Below are 17814 nucleotides of genomic sequence, written 5' to 3' on the forward strand. Positions count from 1 at the left end.
CTTAATGACATTTCCCTTTTTCTAACTTACTTTATTGTAAGAATACAGTTTATAATTGTCTTTATAAATTTAATTTATACTGTTTATCTTTTTTTAACAATTTTTTTTTAAGATTTTATTTATTTGACAGAGAGAGATCACAAGTAGGTAGAGAAGCAGGCAAAGAGAAAGGGAGAAGCAGGCTCCCTGCTAAGCAGAGAGCCCGATGCGGGGCTGGATCTCAGAACCCTGAGTTCATGACCTGAGCTGAAGGCAGAGGCTTAACCCACTGAGCCACCCAGGCTCCCCTGTTTATCTTTTTTAAAAAAGATTTTATTTATTTGACAGACAGAGATCACAAGTAGGCAGAGAGGCAAGCAGAGAGAGAGGAGGAAGAGGCTCCCTGCTGAGCAGAGAGCCCAATGTGGGGCTCGATCCCAGGACCCTGAGACCATGACCCGAGCTGAAGGCAGAGGCTTCAACCTACTGAGCCACCCAGGCACCCCTATACTGTTTATCTTACTGGTAAGGCTTCCAGTCAACAGTATGCCATCAGTAGTTAAGTTTGGGAGCAAACTTTTATGTGGCTTTTTCACTGCATCAGAGGCAATAACCCCTAAACTCACATGTTCAAGGGTCAACTGTGCATTCTCTGGATGTGAGCACTCTCCTGTATAATGTGCAATTTTTGACAAAGTGATCTCTAAGTTCTGATTTGAAACAGTATGAGATGCTGAATGTTGAAAATTGCGAGTGCTCCAATTTCTACTAAAGTGATACCTTCCCTTGGTAGGGCTAGAGTCAGTAGGAGTGGATAGCAATGTTGTTTGCAACTCTTTAAGGCAGTACTTTTCAAACTTCAGAGTGTATAAGAATTACCTGAGAACCCAGAAATGCACATTCTTGGGCTATACCCCCAGAGACTCAGACTAAACGAGGTCTAGAATATAAAGCTGAGTACTGTATTTGCATCTAACATGCTTCCACATCATGCTGATGTTATTGGGCCACAGATACATTTTGAAGAGCACTCATTGACCTGAAGAAGAATCTTAATCATTCAAAAGTCATTAAACTCATACGACATACAAAAATTAGCACAAAATGTAATCAAAGACCTACATATGAGAGCTATTAAAAAAAAAGCCATACATTCTTAGAAACTATAAAAAACCATAAAACCTTAGAAGAAAACATATAAATAAATCTTCATGACCCCAAATTACATACCATCAACAACAAAACAGTTAAATAGACATCGTCAAAATTAAAAGTTGTGCTTCAAAGAACACTAATAAGCAGGTGAAAAAAGAATTCATGGAACAGGAGAACATTTTTACAAATCATATATATGAAAAAGGACTTTCACCTAGAATATATAAAGAATTCTTACAATTCAACAGCACACAAAAATTTGCTCATGAATGTTTGTAGCAGCATTATTCATAAGAGCCAAACAGTGGAAACAATGCAATATCCATCAAATGATGAATGGATAAATAAAATATGTTAGATCCATACAATGTAACGCTATTTGAAAATAAAAAGGAAATGAAGCACTGATATATGTTATAAGAACTTGGAAAACATTATTAGACTTTGAAAATATTAGAGAATTCAGGTACAAAGAGGCACATATTTTATGATTTCATTTATGCAAAAATGTCCCAAATTAACAAAGCTATAGAGACAAAAAGTAGATTAGTAGTTATTTAGGGCTGGGGGAGGGGGAATAGGAAGCTTCTGGGGATGTCTGAGAAGGAATATGGAGATTTTTGGGGTAATAATGAAAAGTTCTACAACTGATTATGGTGATGGATGTACAACTCTGAGAATATACTAAAAACATTGAATTATACATGTTAAGTGGGTAAATTGTATGTAATGCAAATTATATCTGAATAAAGCTATTTTTAAAAGCGTTAAATGTTTATTGACCAGGTACTACATTTTGAGCACTGTCTTCTCCCTCTTTTTAACTTTGAAAATATCAAATTAAATAGCAATTCCTTTGGAACATTTTTCTAACTTTCCCTTTTTCTCAATGACTTGATTTGATGCTTTAGCTAAATGCTTTCAACACACCTCTACTTCCCTTTCAGAGCCCGTGTGACACTTTGATGTGATAGATTATTTAATATCCTGTCATCTCTTTTAGATTCTAAATTCCAATGACCATGAATATTTTGTCTGCTATGTTATCCCCATAACTTAACACAATGTTTGGTAGAGTTGGTGCTTAATAAATTATTCTCAAATTAATGAACAAAAGGCTCATGGTCTTATGGGACGATAAATCTCCTTGTTTATGGTCTTGTAACACTTTGGCAGCAAGAGGTAAAGAAAATGTCAACACTTCCTCTGCAATTCGCAGGCATAGAGCAGTGTTTATTGTGGGGCCAAAGCAACTTTTGTTATAGTTGATGAGGACACCAATGGAATAGCTTAAAAAGGAGTATCAGATTGCAGAAGATTTAGACTAACATCCTTACCTTTCTTTGTTGTTGTCTTTTAAGCTGTGCAGCTCTTGGCAGGTTGCCTCACCCAGGTAAACTTCAGTTTCCTCATCCATAAGGCACTAATAATGATATTCGCTTCTACTTTCCTGTTTGCGTGGTTTTGAAGAACAAAGAAGAGAACCCAGGCATTAACTTCTTGCAGAGATGCAAAACTATATAAATATAACTCACGGGGCGCCTGGGTGGCTCAGTGGGTTAAGCCGCTGCCTTCGGCTCAGGTCATGATCTCAGGGTCCTGGGATCGAGCCCCGCATCGGGCTCTCTGCTCAGCAGGGAGCCTGCTTCCCTCTCTCTCTCTGCCTGCCTCTCTGCCTACTTGTGATCTCTGTCTGTCAAATAAATAAATAAAATCTTTAAAAAAATAAATAAATAAATATAACTCACTATAGCATATTCATAAAGAATTAAAAACATGACAGTGAATGAAAGACATTTGTTTAGGCGGAACGCAGGCATTTGAGGCCTGCGGGAGACCGTGGCGGGTTCAGTTTTTTGCTGAGACATGCTGGCGGCATAATGGACCGGAGGAAAAAGCCTTTGGATGTTACGGCCTCCTCGTTGGTAGACCTTAAGGCTGAACTCTTCCGAAAACAAGAAGAATTCAAACAAGAAAAGCTTCTAAAAGATTCCGGAGTTTTGGGAAAACCAAAAACAACTAATAAGAAACCCAGTATCTGGAGCAAACAGAATGCAGGAGTTTCAAATCGAGCTGAGAAGGATACAGAACAGAAGATCGAGGAACAGAAGACTTTAGACAAAGCAAGGGAGAAATTGGAAGAAAAAGCCAAATTATATGAAAAAATGACTAAAGAAGACTTTATAGATGAAGAAGTGGAAGATTTGTACCTTGTGGATTTCACACAGAAGATCATAGATAAACACAAAGAAATGGAGGTGTTTGGTGCCAATAGAGATTCTAGAAAGGCAGCAGAAAGAGATGATGATGAAGAAAATCTTTCTGAAAAAGATATACCTCCTCCCCAGGACCCCAGTGAAGAATGGGTGGATTATGTGGATTCTTTGGGGCGATCTCGGCGCTGTATGAAAAAGGATTTGCCAGATCTGCTGGAAATGGATAAAAATCTTCAAGGGAGGCTTTTCGTTAGTCCTGCTAATGAGAAAACCTTATTATCCGAAGATATGAGAAAAGAACTTCAGCGCCAGCAATGGGAGGAAGAAGAAAGAGAGGCCTTGAAAAGGCCAATGGGGCCCATACATTATGAAGATATTCGTGAAAATGAGGCCCGGCAACTTGGTGTTGGATATTTTGCTTTTGCTCGAGATAAAGAGTTGAGAAACAAGCAGATGAAAACATTAGAGATGCTGCGTGAACAGACAACAGATCAGAGAACAAAACGAGAGAACATAAAGGAAAAGCGAAAGGCAATGTTAGAAGCAAGACTTGCTAAACTCCGACAAAAAAAGATGAAAAAGTCAAAAGAAGATGGAGCAGAGGAAGAAAATAGAGATGTTATTGGACCTTTGCCACCAGAACCAGAGGCTGTGCCAACTCCACGTACTGCTGCCCAGAGTAGCAAAGTAGAAGTCATTGTTCAGGAGAGGAAGGATACCAGGCCCGGAGTGCCCCATGTCCGAGAGTGGGACAGAGGAAAAGAATTTTCCTTCGGGTACTGGTCGAAGAGGCAGGCAGATCTCCGGGCTGAGAGAGATCCTGAGTTTGCTCCACCATCAGATTATTTTGTGGGTCAAAAGAGAACTGGTACCTTCGGTAGCCAGACATGGAACAGACCCGCACCTGCACAGAGTGACCCAGGACAGTGCTCTGGCCAGAGCCATGACCCCAGCTCTTCACATACATCATCCACTCCTGCCCCCAGCAGCCCACCACAACCCCCCACAGTCACTTTCGAAACTCTGGATGATATGATATCATATTATAAACAAGTGACATGAACTTCAAAACCATTCTCGCTTGGGTCTATACTACGATGGTGCCTTTTTCTCCCAAATTGGGGAAAATATAACTTTAAAGATTGAATTGTAAAAAAAAAAAAAAAGAAAGAAAGACATTTGTTTAGATCAGAACCAAACGGCAGACATTCATACTTGCCTACAAAATAGCCATTTCTCCTTGCTAACAGAATTCCAATTTTGTTTGAGCAGCCATATGCCCTCTCCTAGGAAAAGAATTACTATTGATCTAAGCAAATCATTAAAATTATATTTCCCTTACCTACAATTGGTGCTGGGAAAGACATTAATTCAGTTCTGGCCAATGAAAAATAGAGTGAATTAAATATGTGCTTCAGGGAAAGATTGTGCTTCTTGAAAAGAGGCACACAAGGAAAAAAAACCTTTATATCCACCCTTCTTTCTTCCTTTGTGAGATTCTACTCTATAAGGACCGCAGGCAGAGTGCTGCTGCTGCTAACTTCCAATCATGAAGGAAGGACCAAGGGAAGCATAGGGATGCTCCAGCAACCACGGTCACTGATCCATGGACCTTGGAGCCACTGGCCACCAGAGTTTTTGCCATGTGAAGTGAATCACTGCCTTCAATGGGGAAGCTGTGGGGTGCCTGGATGGCTCAGTTGATTAAACTTCTGCCTTTGGCCCAGGTCATGATCCTGGGATTCTGGGATCTAGTCCTGCTTCAGGGTACCTGCTGTGTGGGGACTCTGCTTCTCCCTGTCCCTCTGTCCCTCCCCCTTCTCCTGTGTGCGCTCTCTCTCTCTCTCAAATAAATAGAATTTTTTAAAAATATGGAAGGCATTACCACTGGGGCTTTCAAAAAATTGTTTTTGAAAGTGTTGTAAGGGATACTGAGCTCTTTGGGAAAATGCAATGGCATAGTGACACAGGGAAGACTAGGCTCTATCGTTAGGCCTTCCTCTGCTATGTGGAGCAGTGGCAGTCCAATGTCTCCTTGCATTTTGCCACATTAGAGCTGTAACTATAGGCAATTAAATCTTTTAAAATTGGGGGCGCCTGGGTGGCTCAGTGGGTTAAAGCCTCTGCCTTCGGCTCAGGTCATGATCCCAGGGTCCTGGGATCGAGCCCCACATCGGGCTCGCTGCTCAGCGGGGAGCCTGCTTCCTCCTTTCTCTCTGCCTGCCTCTCTGCCTACTTGTGATCTCTGTCAAACAAATAAATAAAATCTTTTAAAAAAAATCTTTTAAAATTGGAAAACTTCCTCTCAAAATTAGGCAGATTAATTGAAATGATAAAAGATATTTTTAAATGTTCATGTCTAAGTACTTGTCACACTAATTTGATAAAAGAAAAGATGACAAAATACAGGAAAAAAGAGGATGAGTTTTTCAAGCCTGAAAAACTTGCTGATTTCTAATGTAGATTCTTATAGGTTCTTGACAGTTTTAAACAAGGTATAATGTATAGGTGAAGACTAATTATGCAATTTTCTGTGTGGCTTCTGTAGCCTTGCTGTCCCAACCTACACCTGTCTCTGTTATTTGAGTAACAACATTAAAGCAGCTATCAGACCCAGGAATACATAAGGAGGCACAGGGACACACATTTACATACACACACACACACACACACACACACATTTACTTATGACAACTCTTCCTTTATCTCACTGAAGAAAATTAGAGTGATTTCTAATCAATTGGATTTCTTTGGGGTAAGAGGGGTACTTTTATTGAAAATACATGGGGCATCTGGTTAGCTGAGTGGGTTAAGCATCTGCCTTCAGCTCAAGTCCTGGGATCAAGCCCCACATTGGGCTTTCTGTTAGATGGGCAGCCTGTGTCTCCCTCTACCACTTGTTCTCTCTCAAATGTGGACTCTCTCTCTCTTTCAAATAAATAAATAAAATCTTTTAAAAAAAAGAAAAGAAAAGAAAATGCGTAAGTGCTATTAGTTAAATAAACCACCTAGTGGAAACTCAGACAATAGATCTTAATGCTTTTTAACACTGTCTGGAAAAGATAACTATTGACAGATTTTTCAATGAATTTATTCCTCTTCCCTTCGGAGATAAAGCAAAGGCAGTCTCAGCCTTGGTAAGCATAGGTAAAAATTAAATCATTTTTAAGATACAGTAGTGAGTCATTTGTCTAAAAATGTTCACTCTAATTTCACTGATAGCAAGGCTCTTTGCCTTATTCATATTTGAGTTCTCAATACTAGGTAAATTCATGAGCCACAGAATAGTGGCTCAATAAATTTTTGTGGCATAAATGTTTGAATGAATGAAGTCAAACTAATTCCCTAAATTTTACCACTTCATTTCTCTCTAGATCAGGAACATTGCATTTTTGTAAAGAACCTTTCAAACTATATGTATTATGAATATTTTGAATCATGAGGGCAGATTTAACTGCATAATTTAGATAATCATAAACTAGAGTGAAGAACTTTTTATTTTTTATTTTTAAGTGTTATACATTTATAACCCTAGAGTAGGTAATGTGTGATCTCCCACAGGATTCCAGGACATTGAAAATAATTCACAAACCCTGTAATACCTGAGCAGTCCACTGCATGTGCAAAGAATCCTAGGCAGAGGGTCATTGGTGTGGTAATGGCCTGTCCTGGAGATTATACTTTGACCAATAAGAAATGGTTCTCTTAGTCAATTATCATATGGTTTCACTTATTTGTGGAGCATAACAAATAGCATGGAGGACAAGGGGAGATGGAGAGGAGAAGGGAGTTGAGGGAAATTGGAAGGGGAGGTGAACCATGAGAGACTATGGACTCTGAAAAACGATCTGAGAATTTCGAAGGGGTGGGGGGTGGGAGGTAGGGGGCACTAGGTGGTGGGTATTGTAGAGGGCACGGATTGCATGGAGCACTGGGTGTGGTGCAAAAATAATGAATACTGTTATGCTGAAAAAATAAAAAAATTTAAAAAAAAATGGTTCTCTTGCATTTGGTAAGGCCATCCTCTTTATTCAAGACCATAGCTTCAGGTAAGACTCCTAGGAAATAATAAAAGAGTAGCTCAACCATCTAGACACCAGTATGGCTTATGCAGTACTGGAATAGAAGCTGCCATAACCAAATTGCCACCAATCCCATGTCATTTCAGCATATATAATCTGTCTTATATCATTTCATCATTATCATTATTATTTTTAACAATAGACACCCTTTATTTTTTACCTATTATGCACTAGGTGCTATGTTAGGTGCTTCATAAGGTGAGTCAGGGTCATATCTCAGATATATCCTGAGGACAGTGTTCCCCTTCAACCTTTTCCAAACTAGAAACAAGGACTCAAAGAAAGCACTAGCCTAATGACATATCCTTAACTAAAAAGTGACTGTGTCTCCCCTTAAATACCAGACAAATCATTCATCCCTCTGTTTCCCTTTTATTTCCTTCCTAGATCATGGATTCTGTGCTTTTATAAAAACAGGGCTATGGAAGAGCTAGGAAAAGACAGAGTGGGGAGAAAAGTGAAGGACTCTGAATAGCCAAAGACAAAATAAGTTTCCATTCCGGAAGATGTCGGAGTAGAGTGGAGAGAACAACTCTCCAATTTCCTAGAGATTGGAAGACCAATTTTCTAGGCATTCCACTATCCCAACAGTCCCAGTCACTTGTAAGTCCCTGAAATAAGAGTGTCCAATTTAGGGAAATGTTATGTAGTTCTCCCACTTTCTCTGAATTAAGAGACGTTGGTCCATATGATATTTAGAAGGGTTTCATTAAAAACTATTACCATGTCTACATATCCCATGAATTTACCTGGATTACATACTTCTATAGGACTAGAATGGTATTTAAGGGTACAGTAATTATCTTATGAATCAACATACTCAATAAACTAAGGTGTCCTGTTCATCAAAAACATACTTAATAAATGCAACTTCATTTAGGTAAGAAAAAGCACAGGCATCTGAAGCTCCAGTAAACTTCAGATGGCAATAAGATTGACAAATGTTTACAATCCATTTTTGTCCTCTCCCATCAAAATAAACATCAAACTCAAGCTGTCATCATTTTGTTCCTAAATCATATAAAATGTTAACAAGCTAACAACTTTAAAAACTAAACAAAGCACAGAGCGTCTGTTATTAGGGATGCTCCCAGACACTTAAGCCTTTCTTACTAGTTAACCAAAGGAATTAAAATCTGACTTTTATCATTTTTATCCCTCTCTCTAAGACATTAAGTACTACTTAATAAAGTTTTTCAGGTTTGTCTATTGCATAATTTGTGACATCATTAATCATGAAGGAATTGATTATTTTTGCCACCTAATTAGTGAAACAAACTTCCACTTAGCACCTTGTGCTGAAAACGTGTCAGCACTTCATTACACAGATATTGGAAACTGCAGTCTGGTTGCTATAGTGACAAGATCCCATGGGGATTTCTGTGTTTAGCTGACACCTCTAGATCAGACAGAATATGATTAAAAGGAAAGAATCTAACTTAAAGCACTTTTGTGCTGAAAACACTGCAAAATCATATTATTTAAACTGCCAATTTCAAATAAAATGATTGCATAAGTCTCCATAGAAATAAACTTTTTTTTGTTTTTCATTATCTTTGGACTTTCATTTTTTTTTTTTACTTTGAAGATAAAAATCATTATTGTAGAAACACTCAGATCATAACCCCAATTGTTTCAATATTTTATTGGTTATAGTAATGTATAAATCATGTTAGATTTCAGAGTGAAGCCAAAGCAAAAAGACAAAAGATGTATGACCTTAAAACAATAAATAAAGCAGAAACATAGATTGCTTTATGTTAATATGATTCTGTGACAGTAATTGGCAGGGAAGCTTGTTAAAAAGGCAAATTCATTAAAAGTTATAGTTATTTGGTTAGATGCCAGATTTTCGCCTGTTCATCCTTTATGCTATCCCTCTGGATTTATTCACAACACTTTATTTTTACAATTTGACATATATATAATGGAGCTCTGGGGTCAATATTAAAATATAGAAAATATTCCAGTCAACCAATAATTATGGAGCCCTCACCTATTCCAAAATAAATGCAACCTTTTCTTATTTTGATACTTTATTTTATTTTTTTTTAAAGATTTTATTTATTTATTTGACAGACAGAGATCACAAGTAGGCAGAGAGGCAGGCAGAGAGAGAGAGAGGAGGAAGCAGGCTCCTTGTGGAGCAGAGAGCCTGATGCAGGGCTCTATCCCAGGACCCTGGGATCATGACCGGAGCCGAAGGCAGAGGTTTTAATCCACTGAGCCACCCAGGCACCCCTCTTATTTTGATACTTTAATCTTCCTTTCAAAAATTTCATCAATCTCAAAATATGCAATGACTTACTTGAACACACAATTCAGCACCTAAAGAAGATATAATCCTGGGGCACCTGGGTGGCTCTGATGGTTGGGTGTCCAGCTCTTGGTTTCATGATCTTGGGGTTGTGGATTTGGGTCTCCAGATAGGCTCCATGCTCATCATGGAGTTCTCTTGAGATTCTCTGCCTCTCCCTCTGCCCCTCCCGACTTTTGCTCTCTCTCTCTTTCTTTCAATAAAATCTTAGAAGGAGAAGAGAAAAAGGAGGAGGAGGAGGAGAAGCAGAAGGAGGAGGAGGGGACGAGGGGAGGGGGAGGAGGAGAAGGAGCAGGAGAAGAAGATGACAACGACATAACCCTGCATAGCCTTGGGAAGTTAGAGTCTGGCTTTTGTCAAGACTAGGGTGCCATTACTGAGAGAACAATCAAGACCCAAGAGATGGAGAGAATCCTAGGATGCATATAGCATGTGCATAACAAGTGTCCTTCAGAGCACATAATGCCAGCAAAGTGTGGCAAAGAGAGAAATCACTTGGCAGTTAGAGCCCCAAACACTCAGTCCAGGATGGCTCTTAGTAGCACAAATGATCTGAGATTTAACTGCAGCAAAGATCTCAACCTTGGAAAAAGTAAGATATTGGGCAGGAAACCAAGCATTGGCATAGCTACAACCTAGTTTAGGAAATTGATTTAGAAAGTACCTGATTTCCATTGATGCAGAATCAACAGGAACCAACAAATCATATTGATGTTCCAGGTGACACAGAAGAGTTAGCTCTGCCACTGAACGTGCAGATTTAAAAATAGAAGAGATATCTCCTCAGAGAATCTGGCCATAAAATATGTAGACTGTACTCATGAATATTGACTCAAGAAAGCCCTTAAAGAACTATAAAAGTGTGTTCATAAAAAATCATTATACAGAAATCATTTTGCCAGTCTGAATAATGATTTAGCAGAATTATAAAGACAGAGAGACCCTTTACACATGACTTTAAGCGTAAATAGCAAAGCTGTTACCATAAATTATCTTGCTGGCCTCAACTTTTCTGGAAGCACAAAAGGTAAATAATCTACAATAAAAAGATAAAAGCAGCCTCTGGTACTCCAGATCCCATTTACTCAAAGCAAAATAACATGTATTATATTTTTACATTTCTCTAGAATTCTTAAGTCAGTAGTAGCCTCATATATTTGATATAATATGCCTGAGGGTTACTTTGAGTATCAGTGGCTTTGCTTTTAGCTATATTTATGCTAGGCAGAATCTCTCCCAAGTACTATCTGGATCTCTCAACTTCATGACTGGAGCAGTGGCACATGGGTTTAGAGCTGTGGAATAGATTTAAGTTTTTTTGCATGAATCATGAATAAGTATCTGAGCTTTAAACTTTATCATTAGATATGTATTAACTCAATTCCTACTTATCACTAAGGAAGGTAGATGGCTATGTTAAGACTTATAGAAGCATATATTAAACATCAGGCTACAGACATATATAAAGGTGCAAGCTGGTTTGATGTTTCATTAAATCTTTTATGTTGAGGTCATTTTAGAATCACATACAGTTTTAAGAATTAATATAGGAAGATCCTGTGTACCTTTAGCCAATTTCACATAATGGTAACATCTTTATAAAACTGTAATACACTATGCCAGCTATGGTATTGCCATTGATACCATTAAGTTATAGAACACTCCCATCACCACAAGGATCTCTCACGTTGCCTTTTTAGAAAGATATTCCATGGGGCGCCTGGGTGGCTCAGTGGGTTAAGCCGCTGCCTTCGGCTTAGGTCATGATCTCAGAGTCCTGGGATCGAGCCCCGCATCGGGCTCTCTGCTCAGCAAAGAACCTGCTTCCTCCTCTCTCTCTGCCTGCCTCTCTGCCTGCTTGTGATCTCTCTCTGTCAAATAAATAAATAAAAAATCTTTAAAAAAAAAAAAAAGATATTCCATTCACAACCCTACTCCCTCATTAGTTTCTGAAAGCCACTAATCTGTTCTCTGTGTCCATAATTTTTCAAAAATGGTATATAAAAAGAATCATGTTGCATGTAATATTTTAGAATTGACTTATTTTATTCAATATAATTCTCTGGAGGCTTATCTAGTTTTCTGCATGCATCAGTAGTTTATTCCCTTTTCCATGGTAAGAATGTACCACAGTTGTCTAACCATTTATTCATTGAAGACATCTGGATTATTTCCAGTTTTTAGCTTCATCTCCAAAAGTGATGTATAAGACATCCATTACTTGGCATTCTTGCCAGCATTTGGTGTCATTACTATATTTTATTTTAGCCATACTGGTAAGTCATTGTGGTTTTAATTTTCCTAAAATCACATGATATTGATTATCTTTTCATTATCTTATTTCCATCTTCTTATATTCTTCATGTCTTCTGCGAACTTTGTAACTGGACAAAATTGTTTTGTTGTGTTTTTACTGTTGAGCTTTGAGTGAACTTTGTATACTCCAGATTCTAGTCCTCTGCCTTATATGCAGTTTGCAAATATTTCCTCCAAAATTGTTTGTAGTCTTTTCATCTTCTTAGCAGTCTTTCACAGCAAATTTTTTAATTTTGATAAAGTTCGATTCATCAGTTTTTTATCTTAGGTGTCGTACTTTCAATGTCAAGTCTAAGATGTCTGCCTAGTTCTAGATCCTGAAGATTTTCTCTTATGTCTTACTTGTAAAAGTTTTATATTTTTATATTTTACATGTAAATCCATGATCAGTGTTAACTGGATGTTTGTACATTGTGTGAGACAAGTTGAAGCTCATTCTTTATCTATGCTATTCATTCACTCCAGCACCATTTGCCTGAAAGTGATCTATTCTCCCTTGAATTAATTTACTACTTTGTCAACAATTAGTAGCACATATTTGTGTGGGACTATGTCGGTCTCTATTCTGTTCCATTGGTCTCTGTGCTTACCTCTGCCAACACCAAATAGTTTGGAATACTGTAGATATATAAAAAGTCTTGAAATCAAGTAGACTGATTCCTCTCATTTTATTCCTCTTTTTCAAAATTGTTTTAGCTATTCTACCCTTTTTGTCCTTCTGCTAAATCTTAGAATAATTCTGTCTATATAAGAAATCTGGCTGTGATTTTGATAGAAATTGTGTTAAGTCTGTATATCCATTTAGGGAGAATTAAAAGAAAATATTATTCAGGAAATCATATCAAATTCAATCATCATCTCAAGAATACAGAAGTGGTTTCTACATCAATGCGCCACAATCTAATATGCTGTAAGTCATTATGTCCATGCTGAGATGCTCCACAGAACTCAGCTATGCATGAGGGAGAAGGCTAGGAAATCTCGTTTGTCCTGGTTACTGCCTAAAAATCTTCATAAGTAGCAGTCCCATTTAAAACTATATTATATATTGGTATGTGTATTAATCATTGCTGTGTATGAAATTATCTCCTAAACTCAATTACTTAAAAAAATAAATATGTATTTCCTCCTAAATTTTTAAGAGTCAGTAATGTGGGACACACATAGCTGTGTGTCAATGGTTCAGGGTCATTTATAAGATTGCAATTAAGTTGTGAGCCAATGTTGCAGTCATCAGCTTCCATGATGACTCATTTACATGATGTTAGCTGGAGGCCTCAGTTCCTCACCATGTGGGACTATCCATAATGCTATTTGAAGATCTTCATGACAAGGCAATCAGTTTCTCCCAGAGCAAGTCATTCAAGGGAGAGAGAAAAGAGGAAGCACCAAAATCATTTTTTACCTGGTCACTCACTATCACTGTTGCCATATTCTATTTTCTAGAAGACAGTCAATAAGTCTAGCCTACCCTCAGAGCAAGAAGAATTAAACTCCACCTTTTGGAGGAACAAACCCACCAGAGAAGTACACATAAGATGCCATTTTTTGGGATGCCTGGGTGACTCAGTGGGTTAAACCTGTGCCTTCAGATCAGGTCATGATCTCAGGGTCCTGTGACGGAGCCTTGCATCAGGCTCTCTGCTCAGCAGGAATCCTGCTTCCCCTTCTCTCTTTGCCTGCCTCTCTGCCTACTTGTGATCTCTCTCTCTCTCTCTCTCTGTCAAATAAATAAATATAACCTTTTTTTAAAAAAGATGCCAGTTTTTAAAAGAAGTGTTTCACTAGTTAAAAAAAATTAGAAAATATTTTTCTAAGTTAACTTCATGAATGTACATGACAATTCAATATACCACCATTTAGGTTTCATAAAGCTAATTCTTGATAATCTGTAAGCAGGGGAACAAAGGAATTTTTTTTAAAAAGTTATCAACACAATAATAGTCTAATATTTGACTATAAATTATATAAATGTTAAATGACATTTAAATGCTGTAAGAATTTCTTTATCTCCTGTCAAGATCTCATTAGTGTTTTATGTTTCAATTGAAATATACAGGACACCCTAAAGAAGTATGAACTATGAATGAAATGTAACCGGGCTTTAGATAATCATACTGTACAGACAAGAGCTAATTGTTAATGCTAACATCTTTCATGAGACCAGTGATACATACTAGTTCCCAGTTGCTTTTTTTTTTTCCTGACAAGTACTAAGTTTAGATATATACCCTATGGTTTATTTGAGCACTAACAGAATTATAAATTAACATCAGAGTAAACACAACTGTAAAGATCAAATGTAAAGCTAGTTTACCAATTCCAATAAGAATAAGCTTCTAGCTTTCTTCCACTACAATTTTCATTACAGTTAACTACTAAGAAAAAAGGAAAGAAAAAGTGTTTGTGGAAAGTTTTGCAAGACAGTTTTACATACAACCTGATGCACATGTACTTACACACACATACATCTCTACACTCCATGTCCACATGTAGGCACAGAGATATATATGCACACTCACTTGTCTAATCTTCATTTTTCTCATGTGTACAAGAGCAATAAAAATAGTACATGATACATAAGACTGAAGAGAAAATGAAACGATATATGTAAAGCACTTAGCACAATGCTTAGCAGATGGTTAGTGTTCAATATATGTTAGCTATTTTTGTTACCGAAATGGAATTATCACAAATATGGCCTTCCTGTGATTGCAAATAGGAAAAGAGAAGTTAAGTAGCATTAAGTTTCATTCTAGTATATATCATATTAATAAATTTCTCAAACATAACTATTCTATTTCTCCCCTATTATATTACTATTTTTAAGACTCAAAGTCACCCAGCTAATAAATAGGTAAATTGGGATTTAAATCCAAAGTTTCCTGATCTTTCCACTACACTACATAGATTGAATAGATGGTCTTCTGGTACATATTTTTAAGTGCATCTTTTTGTAACCATCCAATGATGTACAGGTTTTTCATATAACCCTCATTATATAGACATAATATATTTGGATTAGATATGTGAAGTCCTCAGGGATAAGATCCAAACTCTTACTCCTTTCACTATCCCCTTCCCTATCCCTTCCCCAGCATAATGTCTCAGGACAATGAAATTCTATGTACAGATAGTCAGTAAATTCATGCTTTATACGACAATAAGTTACTTCCAGCACCTACTTATTTGTAATAGCTGGTTTTGACTACAAACATTTATCTTTGACAGGAAATTGATCCAGATATTCAGTAGCCAAATAGAGTTTATGAATGTGATAGTCAAGTGAACATATGACCTATAGGTGCCTGAGTATTCTGAAGTTAGTTTTCTCTTCAGTGAGTGCAGGCTTTGCTATAAAAATTTATTCATGTTGGTATTTCAAATAAATGGAAAGAAGAAAGCCTTTCTCTTAGACTTAAACTCTATTCAAAAACAGCAACCTGACTACAAAAGAAAGATACCTAATGAAGATTATAGCTCACTGGTTCTTAGAAATGAAGAATGAAGTATATGAATGGAAAACACATTTTAGTTCCTATATGGATAATAACTTCTGAGGAATTGAAGGATAGGAGATTCTTATGAAACAACAAATTATAATTGTCTCTGATGTCCTTGATCATAAAGTGTAATCCAACAGATCATTTCCCAAACTAAGTTGGTACTTCAAGATAGAGTCGAGTCCTCTGGCTGTACTGAGTTCTCAAGAAGAGACTAGGTAGAAATGAGAGCTGGATAATTGTCTGGAGAGACTGCTGGAGTGGGGATCCTATTAAATATGGTGAATTTTAAAGAAGTTCTGACGCTCTGTTCCACCCAAGTAATGTGCTTTAGGAGTTTGTTTGGACTCTTTGGACCAGAGGACCTAAAAAGGAATTAAAGAGTATAATGGAAATCTCTTTTATTCCACAAGATGAGAAACACCAGCCTTAGCAATAATGAAGTTCGTAAGCAGAAAAACCTATCTCAGGGATCTAGACTCCAAAAAGAGTCTTAAAAGTTGCTGTCTGGATCACTACTCAATCAAGACTCTCCAGATAAAGAAGGCTTATGTGCTTAATATACTTAATGGACTCCAGAAGTTCAACCTAAGTACCAGGGAGCAAACAAAGGAAAAAAAGCAAGCCAGTAGATACAGGGAAAAACAAACAGAAGGCATAGAATGAGGGACTCTTAGTGAAGTAGAACTACTGGGAAAAAAAGACAGTGATTTGCACAACACAGAAAAATAATGAAAGCAATTAACAACATTCAAAATCAGCACATAAAAAAGTTTGTGTGGGGAAAAAAGTGATACATAACTACAAAATTCAAAAATTAAGACAAAGTGAAGAGACCTTGTTGCAATCCAAATTAGTGGCCTGAAAGATTAAGAGGAGACATAATGCAAAAATAATGAGATGGGAAATATTAAGAAAACATTACACACTTGGAAGATGGATTTAGAGTACTACCTAAAAATAGTAGGTGGTCCAGGAGGGGGAAAAAAAAATACCTAGAAGAAAGATCATAAGTAAATTGAAAGAAATTTTTCCAAGGAAATTTTTCAAAAAAAATCTGTAACTAAAAATACAAATGTCAGGACAGAGATCTCAATATTAGAGGAAAAATTGAGAGTAGGGTAATTAACTTTGCATTATATATAGTTTACTTTAAATGGATAATGATATAGTGGCTCAGGGCTGAGAGTATGTAATTTAGGATTAGCATAGAAAAAGATTCTTAGCAGAGAAAAGACATATTGCTGGGGAAAACATAATATTAATCTGGAACTAAAAATACTAAGATATATCTAAAAAAAGTAAAGCATTAAAATAAGGTAGGATGCAGAGGTAGACTATTCTCAATATCTCTTCTTGGAAAATGGGGACACAATAGAAAAAATGTTTATTATGAGGAGGAACTACTTACAAATTACTTTCATATAATAGTTAAGTGTTTTCTACTATTAACAAAGTTCAGTAGACAACAGAGCAACGAAATGAACAATAAAACTTCAAAATAGCAGGAGAGAAAGAGGTAAATAAAATTTATCTAAATACCAAAAATAAAAAAAAAAAACAACAATTAGCAACTTGGTCTATCCAGCAAAAAATGAAATGGAAAGAGTAAATAATAATATAAAATAGACATTAGATATACATGAACCAGAAAAAATAAAATCTGTTATACCCATTGTTAAGCTTAATGTAAATATTTAAAAGCATTTAAAACTTGAAATGGAAACAATATTATAAAAGGAGAGATTGAAACGTGATTGATCCTTCCTGTGTGCTGGTAAAAGGGTCATCATCAGTTCCTATGGGAAGAAGAATCAGAAATAAATGAAGCCCACATTCATCCTTTATATTTAGAAGACCTCAGGAATTCTTTTACAAAAGACATTGGATTAAAAAGGAGGAAGGGAGGGTATAAGAAAGGAAGGAAAAAAAAAAGTCCTATCTCTCTGTTGCAGTCCACTATTTATGTTCAATTGCTAAACATAGAAAAGTTGCCATTTGTTATTTTGAATGGCTACCATGCTCTTTGATTTAGAGCATGTCCTTTGCAACTAGGAAAATGGTCCTGTCTCTTAGCCGAAAGATATACTGAGGGAGTGCTTAATCAAAAGATAAAGAATAGGAAAGCCTTTTCTCTAGATCTTGCTGTTTCCTGGTAGATTATCTCAACTGCCTCTATTGCTCTGATCCTCTGACAAGAGAGTCAACAATGTTCCTATGCAAATAGTCAATCCCAGATTTTCCTT

The 17814-nt window shown here is 36.8% G+C and overlaps 1 protein-coding gene across 1 annotated transcript; it reads left to right on the top strand.

Annotated features, from left to right (window-relative positions):
* Positions 1-2964: 2964 nt before the first annotated feature.
* Positions 2965-4524, top strand: LOC125101053 (coiled-coil domain-containing protein 174-like). The gene has a single exon (XM_047731678.1). It carries the CDS (start codon positions 3015-3017, stop codon positions 4410-4412), a length of 1398 nt encoding a protein of 465 aa, XP_047587634.1. The 5' UTR covers positions 2965-3014; the 3' UTR covers positions 4413-4524.
* Positions 4525-17814: the final 13290 nt, after the last annotated feature.

This window comes from Lutra lutra, chromosome 5, assembly GCF_902655055.1.
Source record: "Lutra lutra chromosome 5, mLutLut1.2, whole genome shotgun sequence".
Lineage (NCBI taxonomy): Eukaryota > Metazoa > Chordata > Mammalia > Carnivora > Mustelidae > Lutra > Lutra lutra.